Raw genomic sequence first — 15,297 nt, 5'->3', positions numbered from 1 at the left:
TCCGTTGGCGGTCCGTGTTGACAGATGTCGGCATTAACACAAGGGGGCGCGGTACTATTTTGGAGTCTGTGTGTTCAGTGTTGACAACGACCCCACAAAAAAGTGTCGACCTTATTACGTGTCAACTATTGACTTGGCCTGGACATTGTCTGTGAGCTGACAAAAAGGAAGATTGTGGTGGAGCGCTCAGTTTTGCTGCAAATCAGCAGTAAATAGGATTATGATCAATTGGGTATCATATAAAATCAGTTATTGAAAACTATCACATAAGCATAAATGGTAAGAATAAAAATTGCACGTAAACATATGATATAAAGTGCACTCAGTTATGGATTATAAAGGACAATGGAATATTATACTTCTATTCAATCTCACTGGTTCCTATTCTACTCTCCATGTCCATGGTTAGACTGGTATGGTGGGTGTCCATATACCAGACTGGGTGCCTCGTGTCTTGTATCCACTTGTGAGAGACAAGTTTGTTGTAGTCCATCTGGATAGGCTCCAATAATTAGCAGGCGGTGGTGTCCCAAAATGTGTAGTCCAGTTGATGAATAACAAATATGGAGATCCAAAGATGGGACAATCATGTGGGCAAGCTGGTCCAAGTGAGAAACGAATTCATGGTCCAAAGTCCAGTGTAGCCTGGACTGACGCGTTTCATTGTCCCCCCTTAGGTGTGAGCAGCTAGCATTAACAACCCATCCCACTAGTGCCGTTTTTTCCCCCTACTTTTCTTTCTTCCAGATTATCTGTCAGCTGATCTGGTTGCCTATGACAACATTAACAGTCGGCATTGTTACCGTGTGGCGAGTTTATGTGTATATTATTATTATAAAGCGACATGTTGGTGGAGTGTGATGAGGTGCGACGCGATATTTAGGTGTCGTTCGTTACAGAAGGACGCAGGGACATCTTAGGACACGAGCGAGATGTGAGACAGCCGTGGTAAATATTTAATGGTGCCTGTGAGGGGGGAGCAGCCAGGACCTCGCACTATTGGGAAAGCCTCATTGTGAAACATTGTGACACTTTAACCCTCGAAGTCCTGTGTCTGTCACTTATTAGGAGTAACATCTGTACGCTGCACTGAACACTTCCACGTTGTAGTTTATAAATCTGTTTGGAAACCCAGAATTACCGGTGCGGCCCAACATCTCCCCGTGTTGGCATATCCTGGGTAAATGGCCTGTCTGTCTGTATATGACCACATCCCATCTGGCGTCCTTCCCTGCGAGGTGCTCAGCTGGTGGGAGGGTCTGTGCATGCGTGGTCAGTGATGACCGCACTGCCCCGCCGGTGAACCGGTAAGTAGCCCATACAATGGACTACCGCCATCTCAGAATGGTGCTAGCTGCGGGACCCGATGCATTACTGCCTGATATTGGTAAATCTCCCATAGTAACCCGAGTGGGACAGGAGGGATCGCAGTAGGGATGGGACATTCCTGCTGCGGTCCCTCCACCATACATTCCGAAGGTGCTTAATATTTTTCCGTCTGATTCCCGAAAATGCGTCCAAATGTTGAATGATAAACGGCCTCTCTTTCTCTATAGTCACCGCGAGCGACGAGGACACATGCGCGTTACTCCGTAGTAACACGCATTCAAATGTCATTTACATCATATTTTTATTATGTAGCGCAGCATATTCCGTTGTGCTTTACAATAGGAGACACCCACAGTGCAGTACACCCATACAGTACACAGCGCAGTACACCCATACAGTACACAGCGCAGTACACCCATACAGTACACCCCTACAGTACACAGCGCAGTACACCCCTACAGTACACAGCGCAGTACACCCATACAGTACACAGCGCAGTACACCCATACAGTACACAGCGCAGTCCACACATACAGTACACCCATACAGTACACAGCGCAGTCCACCCATACAGTACACAGCGCAGTACACCCATACAGTACACATCGCAGTCCACACATACAGTACACAGCGCAGTACACCCATACAGTACACCCCTACAGTACACAGCGCAGTACACCCATACAGTACACAGCGCAGTACACCCATACAGTACACAGCGCAGTACACCCATACAGTACACCCCTACAGTACACAGCGCAGTACACCCCTACAGTACACAGCGCAGTACACCCCTACAGTACACAGCGCAGTACACCCATACAGTACACAGCGCAGTCCACACATACAGTACACCCATACAGTACACAGCGCAGTCCACCCATACAGTACACAGCGCAGTACACCCATACAGTACACATCGCAGTCCACACATACAGTACACAGCGCAGTACACCCATACAGTACACCCCTACAGTACACAGCGCAGTACACCCATACAGTACACCCCTACAGTACACAGCGCAGTACACCCCTACAGTACACAGCGCAGTACACCCATACAGTACACAGCGCAGTACACCCATACAGTACACAGCGCAGTCCACACATACAGTACACCCATACAGTACACAGCGCAGTCCACCCATACAGTACACAGCGCAGTACACCCATACAGTACACAGCGCAGTCCACACATACAGTACACCCATACAGTACACAGCACAGTCCACCCATACAGTACACAGCGCAGTACACCCATACAGTACACAGCGCAGTACCCACATGCAGTACCCACATACAGTACACAGTGCAGTACACCCATACAGTACACAGTGCAGTACCCACATGCAGTACATACAGTACACACAGCCCTGTACACCCATACAGTACACACAGCCCAGTACACCCATACAGTACACAGCGCAGTACACCCATACAGTACACAGCGCAGTACACCCCCATACAGTACACAGCGCAGTACCCACATGCAGTACCCACATACAGTACACAGTGCAGTACACATACAGTACAAACAGCGCAGTACCCACATGCAGTACCCACATACAGTACACAGTGCAGTACACATACAGTACACACAGCCCAGTACACCCATACAGTACACAGCGCAGTACACCCATACAGTACACAGCGCAGTACACCCATACAGAACACAGCGCAGTACCCACATACAGTACACAGTGCAGTACACATACAGTACACACAGCGCAGTACACCCATACAGTACACCCATACAGTACACAGCGCAGTACACCCATACAGTACACAGCGCAGTACCCACATGCAGTACCCACATGCAGTACCCACATACAGTACACAGTGCAGTACACATACAGTACACACAGCGCAGTACACCCATACAGTACACAGCGCAGTAAACACATACAGTACACAGCACAGTACACAGCGCAGTATACAGCATAGTACACCCATACAGTACACAGCGCAGTGCACACATACAGTACACAGCGCAGTATACAGCACAGTACACCACGCAGTACACACATACAGTACACAGCGCAGTACACACATACAGTGCACAGTACACACATACAGTACACAGCGCAGTACACACATACAGTGCACAGTACACAGCACAGTATACAGCGCAGTACACCCATACAGTACACAGCACAGTACACACATACAGTACACAGCCCAGTACACCCAATACAGTACACAGCGCAGTACACCAGTACACACATACAGTACACACATGCAGTAGGCAGCACAGTACACATACAGTACTCAGCGCAGCACACACATATAGTAGGCAGCGCAGTACACACATACAGTAGGCAGCGCAGTACACACATACAGTGCACAGCACAGTACACACATACAGTACGCAGCGCAGTATACAGCACAGTACGCCCATACAGTACACAGCGCAGTACACACATACAGTACACACATGCAGTAGGCAGTACAGTACTCAGCGCAGTACACATACAGTACTCAGCGCAGTATACAGTAGGCAGCTCAGTAAACACATACAGTAGGCAGTGCAGTACACACATACAGTACGCAGTACAGTATACAGTACACATCGCAGTACACCCATACATTACACAGCGCAGTACACACATGCCGTACGCAGCGCAGTATACAGTAGACAGCGCAGTACACCCATACAGTAAACAGTGCAGTACACATACAGTACACACAGCGCAGTACACACATACAGTAGGCAGTGCAGTACACACATACAGTACACAGCGCAGTACACTCATATAGTAAATGGCACCGATATACCACGCTACGCTGTATTCATTCATAGTTGTGATTGGGACAAATAATTATTATTTATATTGCTTCTGTTTCTCCATACCCCAATATAAACACTTCTCCTCACCTCTACGGGGGTAATTCATGTGTTTTGCACACCAGCGGCCACTAGATTTCGTGCCCGGCGTAACAGCACAAGTGTTTCTCCATTCAGGTGCGCACAGCCGCGCGCTGACAATACTGTTATGTTGATCCGTCATTTAACTGGTAACTAGTTCTTTATAATACGCAATTGTCCGTAATGCAGATGGTATTACACACTGCTGGTGCAATCATTATATACTTAGAATGGAGGTGTTATCAGCTAACCGACGTACTGCCCATGTTAGCATATGGTGATTCTAGCAGAACATTCTATTTATTAGATACAGCCAGCGACTATAGATTATTTACAGACACGCACAGAGATATGGCAGTGGGCAGCAAGTAACTCTGTCGGGTTCACCACGCTGCCTCGCACATCACTGCAGCACCTCAATACTTGCTTGCTTTTACAATAAATGTTACTTCATTTTGGGCGTTTGTCAATAAATTCCAATACATGTAACTAATGATAACCCCCCCTCCTCCCCGAAAAGTTCTCTCAGTCCGGATAACACTGGGCTAAAACTCCCAGCTCCTGAACGTGAGGGTCTGGCATCTGCCAAACTTGGCCAGCAGGTGGCACTCTGCTACTAACTTTTACCCCTGATAAAAGAAGTTTCCCTTGATGCTAGGACCTGCAGACAGTTCCCATTAGAAGCCCGGCTCTCCATGACAAACCACTGGGAATCCTGTGTTATTCTCTGGTGTGTTCTAGGCGAGGCTCATCCTGAAATATATAGCCACTCATGTTAACCAAACAGTTCCCCGGCCCTTTAAAGTCTTGCCTGCGACTCACTTTGATGGATTTCCAAACCAAATCACTGTGCCCGGCCACGATAACTTACTTTTTTTCTGTTCCCAATCTCACAGGGGAAACGATGACTTATAAATCATTCAATGGCCATAAAATTGGTGACACCGCTTGAAAGCAGGCCTTTGTGTATATGCCAGCAATATTGCATTTTACATATGAAACGCACAACACAAGAAAACAGGGGGCACAAACAGCGGCGCTGTGATGTGACGCGGCTTCTGTCGCTGTCAGGCCTGTGACAGCCTTTGTGGTTGGTAAATAAAGGAAGGAAGTTTAGATAAATAGTTTGATGTATTTGGAGGGAGGAGGGGGGGGGGGTCAGATTGGGATGAGGAGGAAAGTTTATCAGTAAGTTAGGATGAAAATGATTCACTCCTGTACAAACAGCCCTCTGCTTCCCCGTTACCCCCCAGGGGGGGACCTCTTATCTCCAGACCATCATCCACCTGTCTCCTCTCGCTGATGATTGCAGTGTGTGTATTATCTGCGGTGCACATGCCTCAGTGTTAGAGGTTAGTTGTGTTCACGTTCCTCCCCAGGACCCCGGCCGTTCTATAAATAAGTCACCGTTTTCCATAGAGGGGGAATTACGCTGGTGACCGCGTCTCCACACCCTGGGACATTCCCATCAGCCTCCCTAGCGGTCATGTTATGGAATACATGTTCTTGATACATTATAACCCTCTCTCTAGGGCCCTCTCTCCTCGTGTGCTTTTTCCTCTCTTTCGACAGGTTATAGGTCGACATACCTTAGGGTGACATGGTCACAAGTTCCACACAAACAATAGGTTGTCTTGGTAACGGTTGACATGAAATAGGTCTACCTGTGTTTTTCACGTTTTTGTGTGTGTCAGTGTCGTCATAGATCGACATTGTCACCGTATAGGCGTACTGCGTCCCCTCACATGGCTCGGATAATATTAAATACCACGTTATTTTAGGGAAAAAAGTGAAAAACCTATTGACTGCCGACCTGATTTCTGCCAACTTCATCCCTTTATTTGCACAATGGCACCAAACCCCAGGTCTCCGCCACCCTAATGTTTATGTATTGTTAGCCGCTGCGGAACCCTTGTGGAAACATTTATTGATGACATAAAAAATAACTTTTATATTGTAAATATTTATTGGAATTGTTACTTTTATGAATGTTTATGTATTTGATGGGAAATACAGAGTAACAATCGTTTCTGGGATTGTATCGATTTTATGTCTCTAGTTTTATTCCTACTGTAAATAAATGGCGCGATGTTTGTGTGATGGGCGCGCCGCACGTCGTATAAGCATGCACGCCAATTGCGGCCCCCGGCACATGTCTGACTGCGCCAGCACTTGTGAAACATTAATAGGTAAACATACAGCTAATATGTTTGGAATCCGTGTTTTCCGTGGAGCCCTGAACACGTTCCAAGCCGGAGAAGCTGTATGTGGGCGTGTGAGCTGCACGTATACGGTATTTACTCCTGTACATATAAACAATGATGTATCCCTGCTGGCAGGACAGACGCTACTATACAGTTATCATTAATGACTTCATTCATAACCAGCAGCATTGGGACACATTGGGGGTGAAATGTCCCTTTGTGAAACCTGCTCGGTGCCCAGTCAGAGGTTAGGGTGAGACTTTAGTGGAAAATAAAACAAAATAGTAAAACCTCACTTTTCCGCACATGGACCTTTGACCCGAACATGTAATTGATGTAGGAACATCTCGCTGCTACTCATTACTCATCAAAGGTCTCCTGAATGATGTGTATGTGTATGTATGTATGTATGTATATGTGTGTGTGTGTTTGTGTATGTGTGTGTGTATATATTGGTATATATGTGTGTGTGTGTGTGTGTGTGTGTGTGTGTGTGTGTGTGTGTATGTATATATATGTATATATATGTATATATATATATATATATTTATATATATATATATTTATATATTATAGAGCGAAAGAGAAAAAACAGAGTGCGCTACTGGGCGACCATAAAATAATAAAATCACAACTATTCCTTCATGGGGTTGAGAATAATAGCCACTGCAAAGATGAAACATTTTTTTTTACATTTAATTCATAAAATATATATATACTAGGTGATTCATCGCGCCCTACGGGCGCTCTTCACACCGTCGTAAGGGGCTGCGCCCCCTTAATTTGTGAACATTTGTATATGAGAAATATGGTTAGAATTGTATGACAGATGCCTGTATTGCAACTTGAGTTATAGGTGAAATGTGTTAAATAGAGAGCATATGATGTGGAAGGGCTGTGTATTGTTTTGTTTAATTAAAAAGCAGTTACAGAGTAAGATGTACATTGATAGTGTGGATGGTACAGTGACATTTGTGGGTGTGGGGGGGGGGGGGGGCTGTGTGTGCATGTTGTTTAGGTGTGTGTGTGCAATAGTATAGTAGGGTGTTTCTGAGTCAGCGGCTCCCCACTGGCGGAGGTCACGACACAGGAAAACAGGAGGCTGGGTAGTGATAGGGGTGTGTGGGCATAAGGGGGACTAAAGAGGAGGGTGGGAGATACTGTGCAGCTTCTGCCAGTGGGTGAGGGTCCAGCGTGGCAGTACAGGAGTACAGGATGGTGGCCCTTAGTCAGTGTCTCCTCCTACTGGGTGGGAGTTCGGGTGCATGAGAGCAGGAGGCTGGGCTATGAGGCATGATAGGGGCATGTGGGCAAAACAGCGTCAGCGACTCCCCAGTGGTGGAAGTTACGGTTCAGGAGAGCAGGAAGCTGGGTAGTGATAGGGGTGTGTGAGTATACGGGGGGACTAAAGAGGGGCTTAGGGGTGCCGTGAATTGCGGGAGGGGCACGGGGGTGCTGTGAATCAAGGGAGGGGGGGGGCGCAGGTGTCGGCGAATCGCAGGAGAGGGCGGGGGTCCGCAAAGCGTGGGAGGGGGCGTGAATTGCGCGAGGGGGGGTTGCGAATCGCGGGAGGGGGGTGTGCGGGGGGTCCGTGAATTGCGGGAGGGGGGGGGGCACGGGGCGTGATGAATCACCTAGTTGGTTATATATTCTTGTAGAAGGATGGTAGGATGTTGCTGTCATTCAGAATGCATTTACATAAACAGTAATAGTAGCAGTAAAAGGTCTGACTTAAAACACCTACAGTAAAACAGAACAGGTGTTATATATTATACAAAGAATTGGTTGATGATGTGTAGGTTGACGTGCACATAGTTCATAGTTGTCACTGGAAAAAAATTGCTACAAGAAAAAATCAACACAGAAAGTTCAACACATGTAAATGTTGACATAAGTGTGGCACTTCATCGGTGTCCATGTCGACACTTGAGAATGAATATGAAAACATTCAAAAAAAGAAAAATAAATCTTCAAAAACTCATGTCAACCTTTTTCATTGTCGACCATAGCCGTGCCAGTGTTTTGCATGTGCCATTTAATCCTGGGGTTGCCGTGAATCGCGCGCGGGGGTGGGGGTGGGGGGGGGAGGAGGTGAGGGGTGTCCGCGAATCGGGAGGAGGGGTCGTGGGTGGATGCCGTGAATTGCGGGAGGGGGGGGTCGCGGGGGGGGTGGGTGCCGCGAATTGTGGGAGGGGGGGCGCGGGGGTTGCAGTGAATCGCGGGAGGGTGGGTCGCGGGGGCGGGGGGTTGCCGCAATGACAGGAGGGGGGGTCAGGGGTGGGGAATCGCGGTAGGGGGGGTCATGGGGGGCATCGTGAACCGCGGGAGAGGGAGCCCGGGGGGTTGGCGCGAATCGTGAGAGGGGGTCGCGGGGTGCCGCGAATCGCGAGGGGTGTGCTGCAAATCGCGGGAGGGGGGTCGCGGGGGGTGCCGCGAATCGCCACAAGAAAAAATCAACACAGAAAGTTCAACACATGTAAATGTTGACATAAGTGTGGCACTTCATCGGTGTCCATGTCGACACATGAGAATGAATATGAAAACATTCAAAAAAAGAAAAATAAATCTTCAAAAACTCATGTCAACCTTTTTCATTGTCGACCATAGCCGTGCCAGTGTTTTGCATTTGCCATTTAATCCTGGGGTTGCCGTGAATCGCGCGCGGGGGTGGGGGGGGGAGGGAGGAGGTTAGGGGTGTCCACGAATCACGGGAGGAGGGGTCTTGGGTGGATGCCGTGAATTGCGGGAGGGGGGGTTGCGGGGGGGGGTGTTTGGGTGCCACGAATTGTGGGAGGGGCGCGGGGGTTGCAGTGAATCGCGGGAGGGTGGGTGGCGGGGGCGTGGGGTTGCCGCAATGACAGGAGAGGGGGTCAGGGGTGGGGAATCGCGGTAGGGGGGGGTCGTGGGGGGCACCGTGAACCACAGGAGGGGGGGCCGGGGGTTGGCGCGAATCGTGGGAGGGGGGGTCGCGGGGTGCCGCAAATCGCAGGAGGGGGGGTGTGTGTCACGGGGTGGAGCCGCGAATCGCGGGAGTCACCGGGGGTGCCGCGAATTGCGGGGGGTGTGCTGCAAATCGCGGGAGGGGGGTCGCGGGGGGTGCCGCGAATCGCCACAAGAAAAAATCAACACAGAAAGGTCAACACATGTAAATGTTGACATAAGTCTGGCACTTCATTGGTGTCCATGTCGACACATGAGAATGAATATGAAAACATTGAAAAAGTGAAAAATAAATCTTGTCAACCTTTTTCATTGTCGACCATAGCCATGTCAGTGTTTTGCATGTGCCATTTAATCGTGGGGATGCCGTGAATGGGGGGGAGGGAGGGAGGTCACATACCTCCCAACATGACCCTCTCCAGGAGGGACACATTGCTCTGTTTCTGGACTTTCTTCTTAATTTATGGATTACCATCACCTGTGCTTAAACACCTTCCTTATCAATTACCCTGTTTAAAACAGGTGATGACAATCATAAATTAAGATGGAAGTCCACAACCCAGCGTTACAGCTCCAGACACACTTGAGTGACAGATGTAGCCAAATATATGAGATAAAAAAAAAAATTGAAACAATATTTAAAAAAATATTTAATCAGATTCATTCTGGTCATGACAGTTGTAGATGAAGGTTTCGAACCCTACGCGTTTCGTCTTAACAAATTCATCAGGGGTACAGTCGATAACAGAATGGTGGTGATATAGATTTTTAAGTAGTGATAGCTCCCTTTTTAAATGTGTTCCTTAGAATATAATTATAAATAAATGGTATTCAGTTTTGGTAGGAGGCCCATAAAAGTGCCAGCCCAGTTTAGTGTCGACGTTCTGAATATCAGCAAAATGTTCATTGTAATAAAATGTTGTAGGCTATCCTATATCTTTGTGGGTGATCGTACATTGCATACATGGCTGAGCTGTGTGTGTGTAAATGGTCTCTTTATATAGGCCTTTATTCAGATGTGATCGCAGTACAAATTTGTTTGGAAAATGGACAAAACCATGTGCATTGCAGGTGGGGCAGATGTAACATGTGCAGAGAGAGTTAGATTTGGGGGAGTTGTTTTGTTTCTGTGCACCCCAGCCAAATTTAACTCTCTCTGCACATGTTACATCTGCCCCACCTGCAGTGCACATGGTTTTGCCCATTTTCCGAACACATTTGTATAAGGGCGATCATGTTTATCAGACCTGTATTCCCACACACGTCTGTATTCTGTGTATTCTTTCAGTTATTCGGCTGCTAATTCTGCATCTGTGTAATGTATAGTAATGTGAGATATCATCCGTAATAACATGGGTCAGCTCGGCACATGGTGGGAGCCAGTATCCCAGACTGCGGTATATCTATCCTGAAGCTTGTAGTGCCCCAGTGATGTCCGTCTGCCAGTACTGCGTACGCCAGTGACGCTTTCTGCCTGCGGTAGTTTTCTTCCCGGTAATGAGTGTAAACCTCTTGTTTGCAGAGATTGGCGGTATAGCGGAGGAGACGGAGGCCTGTGATTGGTGGAGCCTCGGCGCACTTCTCTTTGAGCTTCTCACAAGGAAGGTAGGTCTGCGGATGCCCTGCTCCTACCCACGCTGACACTGGACTGGCATGTGCTTGGCATAAGAATATATCACTGCAGAGTTCTGTCCTGGGGGGGTTACAGCAGCACATGGGGTCCTCCTATCCCATCACTGTGCCCCTTTATTGTTCAATATATATTGTACATTCGCTCGGGTCCCCAAAACAAAGGCACGTGAAAACTGTGAGTTTAGTGGCGCACTAAGGGGTACCATTACTAAGATGGGAGATCGAATGAAGATGGGATGTTGCCCATAGCAACCAATCGGATTCTATTTCTGATTTATTTAGTGCCTTCTAGAAGATAATAGCTGAAACGATGGGCCCTAGAATAATGGTGCGCTGAAACGATGGGCCCTAGAATAATGGTGCGCTGAAACGATGGGCCCTAGAATAATGGTGCGCTGAAACGATGGGCCCTAGAATAATGGTGCACTGAAACGATGGGCCCTAGAATAATGGTGCGCTGAAACGATGGGCCCTAGAATAATGGTGCGCTGAAACGATGGGCCCTAGAATAATGGTGCGCTGAAACGATGGGCCCTAGAATAATGGTGCGCTGAAACGATGGGCCCTAGAATAATGGTGCGCTGAAACGATGGGCCCTAGAATAATGGTGCACTGAAACGATGGGCCCTAGAATAATGGTGCACTGAAACGATGGGCCCTAGAATAATGGTGCGCTAAAACGATGGGCCCTAGAATAATGGTGCGCTGAAACGATGGGCCCTAGAATAATGGTGCGCTGAAACGATGGGCCCTAGAATAATGGTGCGCTGAAACAATGGGCCCTAGAATAATGGTGCGCTGAAACGATGGGCCCTAGAATAATGGTGCGCTGAAACGATGGGCCCTAGAATAATGGTGCGCTGAAACGATGGGCCCTAGAATAATGGTGCGCTGAAACGATGGGCCCTAGAATAATGGTGCGCTGAAACGATGGGCCCTAGAATAATGGTGCGCTGAAACGATGGGCCCTAGAATAATGGTGCGCTGAAACGATGGGCCCTAGAATAATGGTGCGCTGAAACGATGGGCCCTAGAATAATGTCGCGCTGAAATTATGGGCCCTAGAATAATGGTGCGCTAAAATATGGGCCCTAGAATAATGGTGCACTAAAATGATGGGCCCCAAAATAATGGTGTACTAAAATGATGGGCCCCAGAATAATGGTGCGCTGAAACGATGGGCCCCAGAATAATGGTGCGCTAAAATGATGGGCCCCAGAATAATGGTGTGCTAAAATGATGGGCCCCAGAATAATGGTGCGCTGAAACGATGGGCCCTAGAATAATGGTGCGCTGAAATGATGGGCCCTATAATAATGGTGCGCTAAAATGATGGGCCCCAGAATAATGGTGCGCTAAAACGATGGGCCCCAGAATAATGGTGCGCTAAAATGACGGGCCCTAGAATAATGGTGCGCTAAAATGACGGGCCCTAGAATAATGGTGCGCTAAAACGATGGGCCCCAGAATAATGGCGCACTAAAACGATGGGCCCCAGAATAATGGCGCACTAAAAAGATGGGCCCCAGAATAATGGCGCACTAAAACGATGGGCCCCAGAATAATGGAGCACTAAAACGATGGGCCCCAGAATACTGGTGCACTAAAACGATGAGCATGTTAAAACTGTGGCAGGGCTTGCTGGAATGTGTAGTTCCACAGCAGTTGCAGTGCCGCAGGTTGTATACCCCTGGTCTACATCCCTTTCCTCCATATGGATATGGTCCTCCTGAATCCAGTTGCAGCTCCTCATTGGCTAAGAAGATAAACCCGTGTATTATATCGGTGGTGGGGTGCGAATGGTCTGGTAACATGCATGGTGGTATGTCAGGCAGTGCCAGGGGGATCCAAGCAATCCTCCTGCCTGCATTGAGACACACAAGGGGTGAGATCGGGTGAATACGATGGGTGAGGCAAAGGTGTTATGTCCTTTTTGGTTATAAAACACCTAACTCTCAGCGATATGTGGAGAGGTGCATTGTCATGATGGAAGAACCAGATAAGTCTTTGCCCCAAACACTGAACCTGTCTTCCTTAAATAGTGATGCAACCTTCTCAAAACTTCCAAATAAAATCTTGGGTTGGCCATTTGACCGTGGGGTACAAATTATGCACAATGGTGCGTTGAGATCTTCTAGGATGGCTTGACAAATTATTGTCATATTTCCATCAGTTCGGGGCGTTTGAAGGTTATTTGATATCATCAATTGACATTTGACCTCGGATGAAACGTGAAAACCGTTTGTAAACTTGAGATTTCGATTTTGCCGCATATTTTCCCACAAGGAAAACAAAACTTTGCAGCGGCGCCTCGTGTAAATCAGCCATTAGAAAAATCGGAGAAAGATTGAATAACTTGTTGTAAAACAAATAAAAAAAAACCATGACTCCAACGCTACCTTCACCCGCAACGTCGCTGGGCATACTGATTTCAGAAGGGTCCCGCACACATTCATTTAGTGGCTCCTGCCCGTGTGACAAGTGCCCTGTCCTCTAGAACATGATTCCGGTTACTTTTAGGTACCCCCTCGCAGTGTTAGTCTAGGAGGGTAAGGGCCCATCGGGAGGTGTCCGGCGTGTGACAACACGCCGCGTGTCAGGTTAGATGTGCGACTTCACGACACGGGGCGGGACAGTGTGTGATGTCATGATGCAGCAGACATGATGACATCAGTCTGTCCATCCAATGCCATCCGCTGGGGGTTTCTCTTCACTCATTCCCTGCCGTCCTGCTGCCGCTGTTCCCAGCTCTAGGGATGGCCATCGACCATCCATGACTAGAAATCATCGATGGTTTATGGCCGATGTAAAATAGCTTTGCCATCTATAGGGGGAGAACCAAATGGTTTCCCACAATCGATGTCAAGCTTAAACAAATTATTTTTATTTTTGCTTTTTCCCCAAGGGGCTGGGACATGGAGCATAGCTCCGCCCCCCGACACTCATGAAGCCCCGCCCCTGTATTTTGATTGTCCCACAAAGAAAATGGATGACCATCGATATGTAAAAACATTGATGGTCATCCATTGAATAGTTATACACTATCGATGGTCAGTTACACATTTGTCTTCGATTGCAACCATCGATGGCAAAGGCAACGATTGCCATCCCTACCCGGCTCCTCCACTCTGACTCTGACGCTCCTCCACGTCTACCTCATTCAAAAAGTGGGCGGGGCCTACCGGTGAATCCACCAGTCCCCCGCCGGGCCAGTACAAGCCTGCCCCCTTGTATTACAACTACTTAATCAGTCTCTTAGTTTATTTATGAAGTTACTTATATATATAACCGTGTATATATATATATATATATATATATATATATATATATATATATATATATATATATAGCCGTAATAACAGCGACAAGCAGAGGAAACGGGAAAATGCAACAAAGGTCTTCACATGCGGAAACAAGTGCACCGGCCCCGGCAGTCCGGTTTGTGTTCTGGGGCCCCTATAGAGATCCTTGTACCATATCCTTACTCCTTACTGGAGGGTGCAGCAGCAGCACACGGTTAAATATTATTGCTTGGAAAGCATTTACAGTCATGCATAGGAAGTATCTTACATTACACATTTCACATTTCGGCTGTACCAGCAGGTTCCCGGCTATTTCTGGGTAACCTCTGATATATAGGGACAGAAGATGAAAGTTAAGGTTATCAGATTTATCATGCATGCCGCCTCCTAGGTCTGTTCTTGCCGGCATTTGTCCTACTCTGTAAGAAACTGTATGCACCAACATGTATGTAGCACGTCATGCCAGAACTGATAGTGCAGGGATGATACAGCGGAGGAAGTGTGGCGCATTCATTTATAAAATGCAACATTTCTAAATGTATCACATTATTGGCAGAGATTTATCCAACTTGGAGAGAGAGATAATGCAGAGTTTAAAGGCCAACCAATCAGCTTGTAGCAGCTTCATAGCTACAAATATCGCTACTGTCTGCTGCTGGGGACCCTGCTCCTCCCACTATATAACTCTCAGCCTGTGGCTTCATGCTGCCTCCATTCCTCTCCTCACATCATGTCACTACCCCTGTCACATGCAGCCCTGTCCTCACTGACACATCACCCATCTCCTGATATACTCTGTTCTGCTGGGGACCCTGCTCCTCCCACTATATAACTCTCAGCCTGTGGCTTCCTGCTGCCTCCATTCCCCTCCTCACATCATCTCACTGCCCCTGTCACATGCAGCCCTGTCCTCACTGACACATCACTCATCTCCTGATATACTCTGTGCTGCTGGGGACCATGCTCCTCCCACTATATAACTCTCAGCCTGTGGCTGCCTGCTGCCTCCATTCCTCTCCTCACA

At 47.8% G+C, this 15,297-nt stretch overlaps 1 protein-coding gene across 1 annotated transcript in view; it reads left to right on the top strand.

Annotated features, from left to right (window-relative positions):
* RPS6KC1 (ribosomal protein S6 kinase C1) overlaps positions 1 to 15,297 on the top strand; it is a 166,717-nt gene that overhangs the window by 139,763 nt on the left and 11,657 nt on the right. The window contains exon 14 of the mRNA XM_083175184.1: positions 10,862 to 10,944. Within this exon, the coding sequence (XP_083031310.1) occupies positions 10,862 to 10,944 (83 nt within the window). The remainder of the gene's footprint in view (positions 1 to 10,861; positions 10,945 to 15,297) is intronic.

This window comes from Crinia signifera, chromosome 3 (genome assembly GCF_055691185.1).
Source record: "Crinia signifera chromosome 3, ASM5569118v1, whole genome shotgun sequence".
NCBI lineage: Eukaryota > Metazoa > Chordata > Amphibia > Anura > Myobatrachidae > Crinia > Crinia signifera.
This window is presented reverse-complemented; position numbering and strand designations above follow the sequence as displayed.